General features: G+C 50.9%; 1 protein-coding gene across 1 annotated transcript in view; it reads left to right on the plus strand.

Annotated features, from left to right (window-relative positions):
- CDHR3 (cadherin related family member 3) overlaps nucleotides 1-6,737 on the plus strand; it is a 59,122-nt gene extending 52,385 nt beyond the window's left edge. The window contains exons 17-19 of the mRNA XM_062195532.1: nucleotides 1,701-1,732; nucleotides 4,586-4,634; nucleotides 6,442-6,737. Coding sequence (XP_062051516.1) covers nucleotides 1,701-1,732; nucleotides 4,586-4,634; nucleotides 6,442-6,737 — 377 coding nt within the window. The remainder of the gene's footprint in view (nucleotides 1-1,700; nucleotides 1,733-4,585; nucleotides 4,635-6,441) is intronic.
- The last annotated feature ends 8,878 nt before the right edge of the window (nucleotides 6,738-15,615 follow it).

Raw genomic sequence — 15,615 nt, forward strand, 5'->3', positions numbered from 1 at the left:
TTAACCCGCTGCACCACACCGCCAGCCCCGCTCGTTTGTTTTTGTGCTCTGCTGCACTGCATCTAAAGGCACAAACTTGACAGAGAAATCAGGGTTCAGTCGTGCATTTGAGGGCTCTCAGCCACACCACCCATGAGTGGAGCACAGCAGAGGTCAGAGGTAGCTGGAGAAAGGGCACGGAGTGTGATGCCTTTGACCCACTGGGATCTCTCCCCTGGGTCCCGCCTGTTCCCCACTGGGTGGGACAGGAATAAAGAATTCTCTGTGTGTTCAACACGGCGTGTACTGGGTGCTGATGTGGGGGGCAGTGGTCACTCCTGATGGCACCCAAGGCTCTATCTTGCACACGTGCTTCTTTGCAAAGAAAACATGCTACTTTATTCCCCAGTGGTAATCCATGCGGTCAAGTGCACACGTTATCCAGGTCAGACTAGTTTGAAAGGGGAACAGGGGGCAGTCAGATAAGCAGAGACAGCTGCATAGTTTTAGGGACCTTGTGCAAGTCCCAGGCCTGGAGAAGTGTCCCACCCCTGCCCTGGCCAGCGAGCTGCTACCTCAAGGTGGCTCCAGGCTGTGAGGAGAGACAAAACAAAGTCTGAGAAAGTATTTTTTTTTTTTTTTTGACAGGCAGAGTGGATAGTGAGAGAGAGAGAGACAGAGAGAAAGGTCTTCCTTTTTGCCGTTGGTTCACCCTCCAATGGCCGCTGCGGCCGGCGCATTGTGCTAATCCAAAGCCAGGAGCCAGGTGCTTCTCCTGGTCTCCCATGCAGATGCAGGGCCCAAGGACTTGGGCCATCCTCCACTGCCTTCCCGGGCCACAGCAGAGAGCTGGACTGGAAGAGGGGCAACTGGGATAGAATCTGGCGCCCCAACCGGGACTAGAACCCGGTGTGCCGGCGCCACAAGGCGGAGGATTAGCCTGTTAAGCTACGGCGCCGACCTGAGAAAGTATTTTTTAAAAATAATTCTTTGGGGGTGGGCGTTTGGCACAGCAGTGAAGCCATTGTTTGGGACACTTGAATCTCACATTGGTGTGCCTCGGTTGGAGTCCTGGCTCAGCTCCTGACTCCAGCTCCCTGCTAATGCACACCCTGGGAGGCAGCAGGTGGTGGCTCTAGTGTTTGGGTCATTGCCATCCACATGGGAGACCCACACTTCTAGGTTCCTAGTATCAGCCTGGCCCAAGCCTCGCTGTTGCAAGCAACTGGATGGGAGATCTCTGGCTCTCTGCCTTTCAAATAAATAACAAAAATAAAATTATACTTCTTAGTTTAATCACAAGGCATGTGCATGCATGCAGAGAAATCTGATGATAATGGTTATTGATCATATTGAGTGAGATGATTTTAATAAATGTTTTCACAAACTGTCTTCTATCCAAGTTACTTTTTAAAAAGTGCTTAGTTCCTCATATGGTAAACAAATGATCAACCCAATCTTTTTTCTTATTTCTGATACTAAATTTGAAAGTTAATTCATAGGCCCAGTAATAAAAATCAGGTGGAAAAAAGTAAAAAAAAAAAAAAAAAGTTTAATTGTGTGTGTGTGTGTGTGTTTCTAAGATAGAAAGCTGCCAAAAAACATGTCTGCAGACAGCGAAATTCTTTGCCGTGTCTGTAAGATTGAGTTCAAAGGGGTAGAATTTTAAGGTTGATTTAGTGCCCAGGAAGCTTAACTTCTGCCTGTCCAATTCCCTGCAGGAATGAAGAATTCCAAGAGAGAGGTTGTGGTGGTGAGTATGGCCGGCCAGGGGCTCCTGCCCCGCCCACCCCAGCCAGGCCCTGCCACACAGCCTGCTGGGGTGTTTTATCATTCTGGGAGGCACTTGCGTTTGGCCACTGGAACAGATTGCTGTGTGACGAGCTCCTGATAGAATTTGTTCCCTCCACTGAACATGTCTGCTGATCTATTTGCAGAAGCACTGGATTTCATAAATATTGAGTAGTGATGTTTATTATCCACACCAGCTCTCCAGGAGAGTGAGTTGGGGGAGTGGAGCTTAAAGACCAGAACGTCAGCCTTCGACGGGATTTAATTTTTCTTTGCTCTTCCACAACGCTGCAGAAAACAGATAGGGAAGCAGCACAGCATGGGTCCGGGGTTGCCTATGCCGGCTTAGCCACATGGCTTTGGGGACTCCCTTGACCTCACACATTTTGAAAACCATGCAGATACAGGATAGCTGGAGAGTGGCCTCGGGTGATGGGCCTTCAAGGGGACTGCCCCAGTTCTTCCCCGCCCCCAGTATAAGTCTCAGCAGGATCTAAGACCCATACATACAACGCAGAGGTCAACACGGTGTGCTGGAATGTGAAGAAATTTTTCTGTACTTTCGTTTTATTTGAAAGGCGAAGAGACACACACAAACACAGAGACAGAGAAATCTTCCATTGGCTCACTCCTCAAGTGCCCACAACAGCCGGAGATGGGCCAGAGTGAAGCCAGGAGCCTGGAACGCAATCCAGGCATCGCATGTGGGCAGCAGGGACCCGAGTGCTTGAGCCTTCCAGGGTGTACATTAGCAGGAAGCTGGGTCAGGAATGGAGCCAGGCACTCCGATATGGGATTCAGGTATGTTCCCAGCAGTGTCTTGGACATTGCCTAACACCTGCCCTGTGTCCTGGCATTTTCAGTTTTAGGTCCATCTCCTGGGGACACTTACACAGTCTGGCCAGTCTCCAAACAGGACAAAAGGGACATCTCTGGTCTATGGAGTTTTCTTCCTCTAAGTCAAACACCCTTGGGAATGCCACTCAGAGATGGCCTTTGCACTACATAGTAAGAGCTCACTTGGAAAAGTTCACAGAATTAAAAGGCAAGTTTAGGGTCTGGTGCTGTGGCATAGCAGGTAAAGCTGCTGCCTGTGATACCATATGGGTGCCAGTTAGAGTCCCAGGATGCTCCACTCTGGCTCCCTGCTAATGACCTGGAAAGTGATGGTGTTGAGTCTGAATTTCCCAATCAATGCACAAGGCACAGTCAAGGATGCAAAAGCAGAGGTTTATTTGTTACCAGCCGGCTGGGACCCCCTACCCACACACAGCCATTTAGCAGTGCAGGCAAAGGCCCCTTCGTTTGCATAAGAGAGGTTTAGCCTCACACTTGCAAGGGTGCAGGTCATCTCCTAGTAGGTTACCTTCTTACTCTATATGGCAAGGTATTGGGACCTAACATGTTTATTGGTTCATTTAAACGTATAGGCTATATATGTTATATGGCGGGAAGGCCACACAAAGGGGATGGCATGGGGAGTCACTGGCAGGAAGCATTGGGCCATAAATTCCAGGGGAGCTGGTGGGGGGCAGGAGGTCATAAATTCCAGGGGAGCATAGCAGGCAAGCAAGCAGCCAGAGTACAGAAGTCTCCAACAATGGAAGTACTTGGGTCCCTGCACCCATGTGGGAGACCTGGAGGAAGCTCCTGGCTCCTGGCTTCAACCTGAGCCAGCCTCAGCCATTAGGACCATTTGGGGGGGAATGAACTAACAGATGGACTCTCTCTCTCTCCCTCTCTCTCTGTAACTCTGCCTTTCAAATACATAAATATCTTTTTAAAAAGAGTGTTTTTGAAAAGGGGCAAGTTTATTTTGGTTCAAAAACTTGTTGAAATCCCTTGATAGTTTTTTTCATGATATGAATTTTCCACAAACTTTTAGAAGATCCTGCACAGGCATGCAGTTTCAAAGTTTTTTGTACCAGAATAAACTGATCTTTTAATTCTGTTTTCTATGGATATTTGGAAGCATACTTGTATTAAATCCGTCTATTACATAACTAAATCCCCATGACCGTGGATTGTGGGGCTGTTCAGGAGTTGATCATCTACTCCCTGTTTCCTCTCTTCTTGAGGAGCTGCAGGGAAGTGAATAGGTGATCATGTTCGTGGTGATGAGTGGCGTTGAGAGTCCTGCTGAACACCACACATTACGCTTGTTAGCCACAGGCTCTGTCTTTGGCACCAGTGGAGAGCGTTGTGTAGGGGAGGGGGCGCTTCCCGGGAATCCAGGGACAGATGCGTTGGGCACAGGTCAGGTGGGGACAGAGGTGCAAAGTCCCTGGTACAGAGCTCAAGGATGGCCCAGATGACACATAGCATTGGTCCCAGGCAAGGGGAGGCAGAGGGTGGGAGTACCAGGCCAGAGATGGGAGCACCTGCGGCTCACTTGTGCCCACCTGACGGGTCTTCCTGGCAATGACCCCAGTGAGGTGACGTAGGTCTCAGCCTATGCTGCGTGGCATTCCCCGTCTTCCTCCTATGAGCTTAGATATGTCCTAAATCCCCAAGTGTGGATTAAAAGGCTCCCACCTCCACATTGCCCAACACATCTCCGCTGTCACAGCCGTGTCCTTCTGTATCGCGGGCTCTGTTCATCAGTGGCTGGCTTTGTCCAGGCCCCTAACCACACCTGCCTTGCTCACTGCTCTGCCCCTGGCATCCAGCACAGTCCCTGTTGAATAAACAAATGCCAAGGGGGCTTTGAGGAAGGACCTCCCCCACAAGGGCTGTGAGGAGGAGGAGGGGCCTCGCCTGGGGAAGAGGGGGGAGTGCTGGGCTGTGTTTGAGGCTGTCTGTTTCCTCTCCTTAGGAAACTGTCCAGATGAGCACCATCTTTGATGGGGAGGCCACAGACCCAGGTAATTAAGTGCCATTGCCAGCCATAAGAAAGCTTTTCATAGTCCAGGCCGGCAGAGCCCCAGGGGGCCTTATGCAATTTCCTGCTCTTAACTCAGTTTGTCAATCCCTTTGGCTGCATTGCCTATGGTGCCGGCAGTCCTTCCTGGGCTACAATACACCGTGAACACAGCTGGCTCCCAGGCGCTCGTGGACAGGATGGTGAGCGAGGCCTCACTGGGGGTCCAACCGAAAGGTTCAGACCCAGGGACCGTGCCTCTTTCTTGGGCCGCCCCTCCTGCAGCATGAAGCAATTTGAAAAAGGGGTGAATTGAAGAATGCGCTCGTTGGTAACCCCCCCCCCCCACTTCCAGAATGCTTCTGGTAGCATCCTATCCACAGTGGAAAGGAGAGGGAAAGGCAGGTTTGGGGGCTTTGCTCCGTAGCCTGGGGCCAAGAATCCCCTCTCGGTGAGCAAGGTAAACAGAAGGTCAAGCTGGCGTCTGGGGCTCTCATCACGCCCTGGAAATGAGCTCCCAGTTTAGCTCCTTTCCACTCCAACTCACAAAGGCTCAATTATAGATGTGAATAAAAGAAGGCAACCAAGTGCAGGAGGCAAGTGTGCTGGCTCCGTGCCACCCTCCGATGCAAAGCGCCCAGGTCCTCCTGTGAGGGGATGGCTCCTCTCCAGCAAGAGGCTGCTGCTGCTGCTGCTGGAATTCAATTCCCCTCTATTATTAGGTACTTGTTACCATAATGTGCCCACATTAGCATAAGTGCTGGTGGGATCCTGAGCCCAGAGACCTCTCTTGCTGGGTGGAAATGGCAGGCGGAGGGTCTTGCCTTCCACCCCGTCTTCCCCAGCAAGAGCTTGGAAAGGACTTTTGTGGGGTTTTGTGTGCCTGAGAGAGGAAGGAACGCGCCAACTTGGCCTAATGTGAACCAACGCGTCAATGAGCATCTGCTGGCTGTGTCACAGTCAAACATGGCTGCCTTGCGGGATCTCCAGTGGGGCCGGATTTGTGTGGCTGTGTCTACAGATCTCTACGCAACCTCCTGTAAATAAAAATCTTCCTTGCTTGGTGAATTCCTTCTGACAGCAGGGACGCAAGGGTTTTTCGCAAACAAACAAAATAAATTAGAGAGCAGTGGTTAACCCCAGTACAGCTCGGACCTAATTTATGCAACACCTGCATGGTGTTCAAGGTTTCCAAGGCCTCCACCTCTCCCAAGTGAGATGGCCTTGAGATCCTCACTGACCTTGCCTCCTGGAGAGGCATGATGAGAGGTGCCATCATGTGCTCTGAGCGGCTTGTTGAGCGGGAGGCTGGGGACCACTGTTCAAACCCTGCTCTCTTGCTCAGAGATGCACTTTTTTTTTTATTTAATAAAGATTTATTTTATTTATTTGAAAGGCAGAGTGACAGAGAGAGACGGAGATCTTGCATTGGCTGGTTCACTCCCCGAAATGGCCACAATGGCCGGGGCTGAGCCACACTGGACAAGCCATCGGAGTCTCCCACCTGAGTGGCAGAGGCCCAAACACTTGGTCCATCTTTCTCTGCCTTCCCAGGTGTATTAGCAAGGAGCTAGGTCAGAAGCGAAGCAGCTGGGACTCGAACTGACGCCCTGGTGATGTGGGAGGCCGGTATTGCAAGCAGCGGCTTAATCTGCTTTGCCACCGAGCCGGCCCCAGTGAGTCCCACATTCCAGCATGCTTCACCTTTCCTTGGGAGTCAGACAGAGCAGGGGTGGCGGTGGTGGTGCGAGGGGAAGACAATGATTTGAATTCTTTGATTTATACGATTGTTCTATTTTTTTCCTCCCTAGTGACTGGGAAAATATATGAATTCAACTCCAAAACAGGAGCCAGAAAGTGGAAAGACCTGCTAATCCAAACGCCAACATGGAAAGAGCCCAGCCCCTGGGGAGCTGCCCCACGCAGCGTTGTTGATGGGGAAGGGCTGGGGCCACGGAGGGGCCCTGAGCAGGAAATAGATGGGCTGAGTGACAGCGCACCTGCTGAGGATGCAGGCCTGGCCTCCCAAAATGGAGCTGGCAAACCGAAGCACAGGAACCCAGCCCTCATGAGCAAGGTTTCCCCTAGACCCCACCCAGGAAATTAAGTGGTGTCCAGGTAACATCAGGGGAGGGCTGAGTGACAGCAGGGTGCTGCCTTGACCTGAGTTCTAAGGAGGCAGTGGGGGGCTTGGCACAGTGTGGACTCAGGAGTCCCCATAGGATATGTAATGATGTTTAAACAAATAGAAAGAGGTTGGATCACACAGTTGCCTTCTGAGACGGCGTCCCATCTGCGGAGACTGTGAACTTCCGGACGCCCAGTGCTGCGTTCCTTCTTTGCATTGCCTGCTGGGAAGCTCTATTCAGCTCGCCCCTGGAAGAGCACAGGACTTCCTGACATCAATATTGAAGACCACACCACATCTGCTTTCGTCTTCTTTCCCTGCCCTCATTTTAGCATCACCCGGTTTCCTTCACTGAACCATTCTCTAGGGTTCAGCACCACACACACCTTTGTGAATCACCTCACGTCTTTCTGAAAGAAGCAGAACAGTGAGAAAATCAATGAATGAATGAATGAGTTGTTCTGGGATGAAGAAAACAGAACAGATGCCTCCCTTTGGTCTTTTTAGTGAGGTGTAACTTTTACTCAAGTGCACAGATCCAACGTCTTCAAGTTGATGGTGTGTGGACTTCTCTCCACGGTGGACACTATTCCCGTATTTATCACCAGAGAGGAGTTTCGCCTGTTTTGAGTTTCATTCTGTACATGGGTGGCTGCTGCAAGTGTTGTGCCGTTTGGAAGGCCAGCGCTATGAACTTTCTTGCACACGTCGTTGGTGAAGGTAAACACTCATGGCATCTGAACAAGTACCAGGACCTGCGAATGCCGGAGCAATTGCTGCGTATTACCAAAGAGTCCCAGAGTGGTGGTTTTAATGCCCACTCCAGCAGCAAAGATCCATAGTTCCAATTGCCGAATATCCTTGCCAACACTTGGAATTGTCAGTCTTTGTAATTTTAGCCATTCTGGTTAAAAGAACGCAAAGCGAGGCCTCTGTTTTTCTCAGAGCTGGAACACTCCAATGGTACACTCTGCATGCCTTGTTCCTTCCCACTTCCTGTAGATGGCAGGAATCACATGGCTCTGAGTAGAGACACAGTGGGAAACTCTACCCAAGCACACAATTCAGACTTTCACCCATTGTTGCGAGCAGCAAACTGAGAGTGAGTGATGCAATGATTGTCTAGGAATGGAGTTTCCAGTGCGTGCCCTGAAGAGAGTGAACAAGCCTGGCTGTAGCTCCCTGCCCTGCACCCCAGCGGCTCTGGCCTTAGTCCAATAATCCCAAGCAAGGACCTGGTGAGAGCCCACTAAAGCAGGACTTGCTTTCCCAGCTGGGCATCAGATGGGAGGGTTCCCCACCCCCACCCTGAGGCCCACAATGGCCTGTGGGAGACAGGCAGGAACCATCCTGCAAAGGAAGAATTTCAGAGCGAGCAGCTGCCTGTTTTCTGTATGTCCGTGCACCAGCGCAACTTCTCAAAAACAGAGAAGCGTTTGTAAAATGCCCTGGCTACCCCGGATTGGGTGTGATTTGTTAATAAGGGCTGGCTGCTACAGAGCTCCCTTGAATGGGCTTCAATTTTGCCGAAGCAGGCAGAGCTGTTCATTCGTGTGCTGTAAAGTGGGTGAAGTGGCTGATTACCCATTTAAGACTTTGCAAGTCTGTGGGGCCCCGAGTCAAATGCCTTCCTCCGAAGCTCTCGGCTTCAATGCAAGTAAAATGAGGCTGTGCAAAGGCTGAAGGGGACCTTAATAACTGTTTATAAGCCCATTAAGGATGATTAAAAGGAGGGCGGTGAGCAGCTGTTCCTTTTCCTACGATACCCAGGCAAGAGGGAATCTTCCCGGGGGATGCGGGAAGAGCTGATGGCCTTCCAAGCCCCAAGGCGGATCCTGAGGAATCTTGAGAAATGGGTGCGGGAGTGGCACCAGGAGACCTCAGCGGAGGGAAGTCTTGCACCCCCTCTTCTTTTGCATATTTGGTTCTTTGATGAAGGGACATCTGGAAGTTTGAGGTCCAGGGATAAGGGCATTTGGTTTCTGTTTACTGCGTTTGGGGGGAAACAGAAGTTGCCTAAATGAAGTGAAGCCACTTTTCTCTTCTGCAGCCTTCCACATGTAGATCGATTCTCACCCGTGCTCACTTCCCCGTTGCGATTGCTTATGAAATACATTCACCCATATGCCAGGATTTGACTATGTAGATTCGTTATTGTCGAGTTTAAACCTGTTGCTTTGGGGCCAAGTTAAGCTGCTGTTTGTGATGCGGGCATCCCATATCAGAAGGTTAGTTTGAGTCCTGGCTGCTCTGCTTCCCAACCAGCTCTCTGCTAACCCCTTTGGAAAAGCAGTGGAAAATGGCCCAAGTACTTTCACCCCTGCCACCTGGGTGGAAAACCCAGCTGAACGTCCAGGCTCCAGGTATCAGCCTGGCCCAGCCCCAGCCGTTGCAGCCATTCGGGGAAGTGAACCAGCAGATGGATGATCTCTCACTTTCTGTCACTCTGCCTTTCAAATAAACAAATCAGCCTTTACACCTGTTGTGTGACCTGTTGATTTGAAACTGCACGGGCATCCTGAAGGGGGCGCACTTTCCTTGTGCGCCACTGCAAATCAGGTGCATGTGTGGAAAGCACAGAGGGCTGGGAAAAGCAGCTTCAGCTCTCAGAGCCCTGTTTCACGGTGGTTGTGCTCTGGTTTGCCTTTTTATTTGCTGTGTCTTGTGATGGCAGATTACAGAAAGTGACAAAATGAGTGGCCATTGGAAGTGATCGCCATTGAAACATGGCATTGCTCATTTGAAACTAGGCATGTGTTCCTACCTCCCGTTCGTTCCTAGTTACAGAACGACTACAGGTGGCAGGTGTTGAGTCTGTGGTGAACACACAGCCCCAGCCCCTGGTCCTGGTGGGGCTCCCACTGTGGCTGTGCAGCTGCGTGTAGCCTGCTGCTCAGCTGTAGAGTGGGTTCTACCTCCAGTCCCAACCTGGCCTGTGTCTAGGTTCTGTGTTTCTCTTGAACATGTGTTAACCCTAGTCTGGAAACTCCTTTTCAGAGGAACATATCCCTCAAAACCATTCAAATATGTAAAAAGAAAACTTGGGGGATGGGCCTTTGGCCTAGCAGTTAAGACAGCAGGGGGCAGGTATTTGGCAAGGTAGTTAAGATGCCACCACTTGGGATGCCTGCCTCCCATACCAGACTGCTAGGGTTCGAGTCCCGCCTCTGCTCCCAATTCCACCTTCTTAGTAATGTGTACCCTGGGAGGCAGCAGGTGATGGGGCAAGTATTTGGGTCTCTGTTGCTCACCTAGGAGATCTGGATGGTGGTCTTGCTTCTGGTTTCTGCTGAGTCCAGTGCTGGTTGCTGTGGGTGCTTGAGGAATGATAGAAGTTCTATTTCTTTCCTGCCTTAAAAAATAAAAAGGTGGCCAGTGCTGTGGCTCACTTGGCTAATCCTCTACCTGCGGCACCGGCACCGGCACCCCAGGTTCTAGTCCCGGTTGGGGCGCCGGGTACTAGTCCCGGTTGCTCCTCTTCCAGTCCAACTCTCTGCTGTGGCCCGGGAGGGCAGCAGAGGATGGCCCAAGTGCTTGGGTCCCTGCACCCACATGGGAGACTGGGAGGAAGCACCCGGCTCCTGACTTCAGATCGGCGAAGCGCCAGCCATAGCGGCCATTAAGGGAGTGAACCAATGGAAGAAGACCTTTCTCTCTGTCTCTCTCTGTCTATAATTCTCTCTCTCTGTCTCTCACTGTCTAACTCTGCCTGGCAAAAAATAAAAATAAATAAATAAAAATAAATAAAAAGGTGCCATTTAGGATACCTGTGTCCTATAGTGTAGTTCCTGGGCTTGGTGCCCAGCTGTGGCTTCTGACTCCAACATTTTTGCTAATGCAGACCCTGAGAGGCAGCAGTGATGACTCAAGTAATTGAGTTCCCTACCACCCAGGTAGAAAACCTACATCAAATTCCTGGCTCTGGGCTCCAGCCCTCCCCAGCTCTAGCTGTTGCAGGCATTTAGAGAGTGAACAAGCAAACAGGAACTCTCTCTGTCCCTGTGCCTCTCAAACCCCAAACCAAAACAAAAACTTGATGGGGATCCCTTGTCAAAAAACAGTGGAGATGCCCAAGAGCCCCAGCCTTGGGTCACCAGGCCAGCATCCTGTGAATATGCACCTCCCTCCTGCCAGCAGCTGCGAGGCAGGTGTGACTCGTGTGTGGAAGATGGGAGAATCCTGGGGTCAGGGAGACGTTTGATCTGGAGCTTGGGAGAAAGGTCAAATGGAGCAGCTGGGGAAGACAGCTCACTGCTGCCCGCCTCTATTGCACCTGTGCTGGATGCAGGCCGTGGCTTCTGTGCTAAAGAAATAATCCAATCGCGGAGATCAGCAGCTCATTAGAGAGACAGTCACCACGCAGGCACTCCTCCAGAAGAGCTCAGCAGGTTCTAGATGCAGTGAGTGCTGGTGAAGCCCGAGGTGGCCGAGCAGTCGCTGAAAGTATAATCCAACACCGGGACCTGAAGGGCAAGGGGGCAAGGGGGCTGGCGCTGTGGCATAGCGAGTAAAAGCCTCCGCCTGCAGTGCCGGCATCCCATCTGGGCACCAGTTCAAGTCTCGGCAGCTCCACTTCTGATCTAGCTCTTTGCTGTGGCCTGGGAAAGCAGTAGAAGATGGCCCAAGTCCTTGGGGCCCTGCCCCTGCATGGGAGACCCAGAAGAAGCTCCTGGCTCCTGGCTTTGGATTGGCCCAGCTCTGGCAATTGCAGCCATGTGGGGAGTGAACCAGTGGATGAAGGACCTCTCTCTCTGTCTCTGCCTCTTCCTCTCTGTAACTCTCACTTTCAAGTAAAATAAATAAATCTTAAAAAAAAGAAAAAGTGGGAGCAAACCCAAAGTGGGAGGCAAAAGAAGCCACTTTCTGAGCAAAGGCCAAAGCGGTCAGAATCCTGGCTGCAATCCATTTGCAGCCAATACTGGTGTTGTGTGTCCTGCAGTGGCCTCACACAGCCCATTCAATGAGCATTTGCAGAAACCAAATGCACTGAACCAGCGTTTGTAGAAATGGGGTGTATGGGGGGCAGCACTGTGGTGTAGCAGGTAAAGCCAGGCGCCAGCACCAAATATGGGCGCCCATGCAATCCCGGCTGCTCCACTTCCAATCCAGCTCCCTGCTAATGTGCCTGGGAAAGCAGCAGAAGATGGCCCAAGTGCTTGGGCCCCTACACCCACATGGGAGACCTGGAAGAAGCTCTTGGCTTTGGATTGTTCCAGCTCTGGCTATTGTAGCCATTTGGGAGAGTGAACCAGTGGATGGAAGACTGACCTCTCTCTCTCTAACTCTGGCTTTAAAAAAAAAAACAAAAAAACCAAACCAGAAATGGCTTGCATGTAGTTGGTTTTCTCCCCTGGTCACATGGCAGAGTTGTAATCTGCCTACTAGACCTGGAGGAACTTTATCATAATCAACAACAAATAGTTACTGAATGCCCACTAGACAAGAACCATTATTCTAGGCCACGGTGACACAGCACAAAAGAAAGTCACGTTCTTACTGTTTACATTTCAGTGAGGAATGGGAGTCCGACTATGCAAGTAGCCACTGGCTGCACCACATATAAAAATAGAACTCTGACCCGTCCAGGAAACCACCTCCCTTATCTACAACAAACAACGCAGGAAACCTGGCTGCTCAGAGCCAGGAAGCCAGCTCGCTATCTCTAGTAACAATCTAGGAAGCTCAACAATAACCCCTGGAACAATGGGTTCCAAAAGGCCAACACCTGACTAATAATGGAGAATTTCCCTAGTTTTTGTCCCTGCTTCCGATTTCAGACCAACCAGAGAAAGCCAAGTATGGACTCCTAAGCAATCACATAGGGTGTGCTGCCTCCAGTGAGCTCACTGACAGCCTCCCGTTCCAACAGCGTGCAGCCAAGGCACAGCTGGAGCATCCATTCCCTCTTCTCTGCCTGCCTCAGGATCTCAACCAAAACATGCTGGCGACTGACTCCCTCGCAGAAGTAACTCGAAATGAATAATCTTGTTTTTTGGTTTTGTAGATGGTCTTCAGTTCCTTCCACTGGGATGAAAGACAGATAGATATGATATATAAATATATGGCATATAAAATATATTTCTAAGTGTGGTATATATATGATGCATTAATGGTGGTAAATACTATTTTTAAAAGATATTTATGTCAGAATTACAGAAGGGGATTGAGAGAGAGAAAGAGAGAGAGAGAGATTTTGTATCCACTGGTTCACACCCCACATGGGTCAGGCTGAAGCCAGGAGCCAGGAGCTTCCTCCAGGTCTCCCATGTGGGTGCAGGGACCCAAGCACTTTGGGCAACCCTCTGCTGCTTTCCCAGGAGCAATAGCAGGGAGCTGGATTGGAAGTGGAGCAGCCAGCACTCTAACAGACACCCATATGGGATGCCAGAACTGTAGGCCAAGGCTTAACCTACCACGCCACAGCACCAGCTCCAGTAAATGCTATTGAGAAAAATAAACAGGGCCAGGGGTTAAGGTGATGGGGGTGGGGATGGCCACTTGCAGTAGGGTGGTCAAGGAGGGTTCCCATGATAGGGTGAGAATCAAGTGGTGGAAGTGTGGGAAGGCGCCCTGGAGCTTCCTGGGAAGAGTCTTCCAGGCAGAAAGCAAGCCCAAGCAGAGGGGCAGCGGTGAGCATGAGTTCTGGAGGAGATGGAAGCAGGGGTGTGAGCAGGGAGGCTGGGGTGTGTCTGTGGGGGAATGGGGGGAGCAAGGGGTTCGCATACCACATCACGCCTTGTGGGCCATTGGAAGGATTGGGCATTTGGTGGTGGGGAGCCAGTGCAGGTTCTGAGCAGAGGGCTGATGTCATGTACCTCTGTTTGACGGCATCTCTCTGCTGACTGGAGACCAGACTTAAGGCAGGCAGGGGACAAGGGTGGACATGGAGAAACAGTGAAGTGGCTTAGGGCTGGTCTCACAGGAGGCGGCCCAGGGTGGCAGAGAAGCAGGGTAGTGGAAGCCTAGCAGGACCTTTCCATTTCTGTGGGCCCAGAAACAGTCTGTGGTCCTGTAGCTGCTTCAGAGCAGGTGCAGCTCAGTGAGGGGGTCTCACTGTGCTCCACTGCCCACAATGCCCATCCCACTTGCCCCTCCCTGTCAGAGCATGCTCAGCTGAAATGTTTAAGGCTGTTTTTTCCTAGTAATGGTTATATTGCTACATACCATAGAATTTAGTTGTTTTTAGTATAATCACAAAGTTGTGCAGCCATCAACACTATTTATAGACGTATATGTGTGTATGTATGTATGTACTTCAAAGATAGAGACAGAGAGATCTCCCTTCCACTGGCTCACTTCCCAGATGCCCAAGATAGCCAGGGCTGGGTCAGACTGAGGCCAGAAAGAGCCCCAAACTCCATCCAGGTCTCCCGTGTCGTGGCAGGAACCTAAGAACTTGGGCCGGCATTTGTCACTTCCCAGGCGTATTAGCAGGAAGCTGGATCAGAAGCAGAGCAGCCAGGAATCAAACTGGGTTGTGGGTGTCCCAAGAAGTGGTTTCACTCACGGAGCCACAACATCACTCCATCAGCACTATTTAATCCCAAAAAATTTTCATCTCCTACAAAATAAGCCTTACACCCATTCTCCTTCCCCTGCTGATCTTTCTGTCTCAGCGGATTTGCCTGTTCTGGATGTTTCGTACAAATGGAGTCATACGATATTTGTCCTTTTGGCTCTGGCTTATTTCACTTAGCACAGTGTTTGAAGATCCATCCATGCTGTAGGCCGAGGGTCCTTCCTCCCTTTCCGTGGCTGAGTGGAGCCAATCACACGAATCTACCACATTGTCTTCATCCATTCATCAGCTGATGGATGTTTGGGTCGCTTCCGTCTTTTGGCGAATATGAGTTATGCCACAGTGAACATTTGTGTGTAAGTTCTTATGTGGACATGGGTTCTCACTTCTCTTGAGTACACACCCAGGAATGGAGTTGTTGGATCACACGGTAACCCTGCTTTTACCTTTTGAGAACCTGCCAGTGTGTTTTCCACAGTGGCTGCACCGTTTTCCACTCTCACCAGCAATGCCTTAGGGTTTCACAAGCTTTCCAAACATGAATGCAGCACCCTCCGCCCAGGTTGCAGTGTGAGTGAACTCAGTCCTTTCTAGATGGTGTCCACTCTGACTTGATGAGGCAGAGCGCGCTGGGGAGTGCTGGTCAACCCCACAGTTGATTCAAGCAATAGCTTCTGCGGCATTCCAGCAGTGGGCAGACAAAGCCCTACAAGCCTCAGGATGGCAGCTGTGTGCCTGACAAGAGCTGGGCATCCTACCAATGGGACCTTCACCCTCAGAGCCTTTTCTGAGGACGCCCTGCCTTCTGAGGACTTTACTGGTGAGAAGACAGCCAGGGTGCCAAGCTGGGTGCCAAGCAATGGCCTTTGACCTGTGTCCTGGTGGGAAAAGTGTCACATGACTGCACCCCAGATGGATCTACTCTGCAGGGTCACTGACCTCCCTTAGCCCTACTAAGCCCAGCACCCTGTTTTGGGTGGTGTAAAAGGTGACATTTAGGGGCCAGAGTGGTGGTGCAGTGCTCCCCCTACAGCACCGGCATCCCATATGGGTTCTGGTTCGAGTCCCGGTTTCTCCACTTCCAATCCAGCTCCCTGCTGATGCACCTGGGAAAGCAGCAGAAGATGGCCCAAGTCACTAGGCCCCTGTACCCACGTGGGGGACCCAGCTGAAGCTCCTCGCTCCTGACAAGGCCTGGCCTTAGCTGTTGTGGTCTTTTGGAGGAGTGAACCAGTGGATGGAAGACCTTTCTTTCTCCCCCCAACCTTTTTTTTTTTTTTTTAAAGATTTATTTATTTATTTGTAAGTCAGAGTTTCAAAGAGAGAGGAGAGACAGAG

The sequence above is a fragment of the Lepus europaeus genome, chromosome 1 (assembly GCF_033115175.1).
Source record: "Lepus europaeus isolate LE1 chromosome 1, mLepTim1.pri, whole genome shotgun sequence".
NCBI classification, from domain to species: Eukaryota; Metazoa; Chordata; class Mammalia; order Lagomorpha; family Leporidae; genus Lepus; species Lepus europaeus.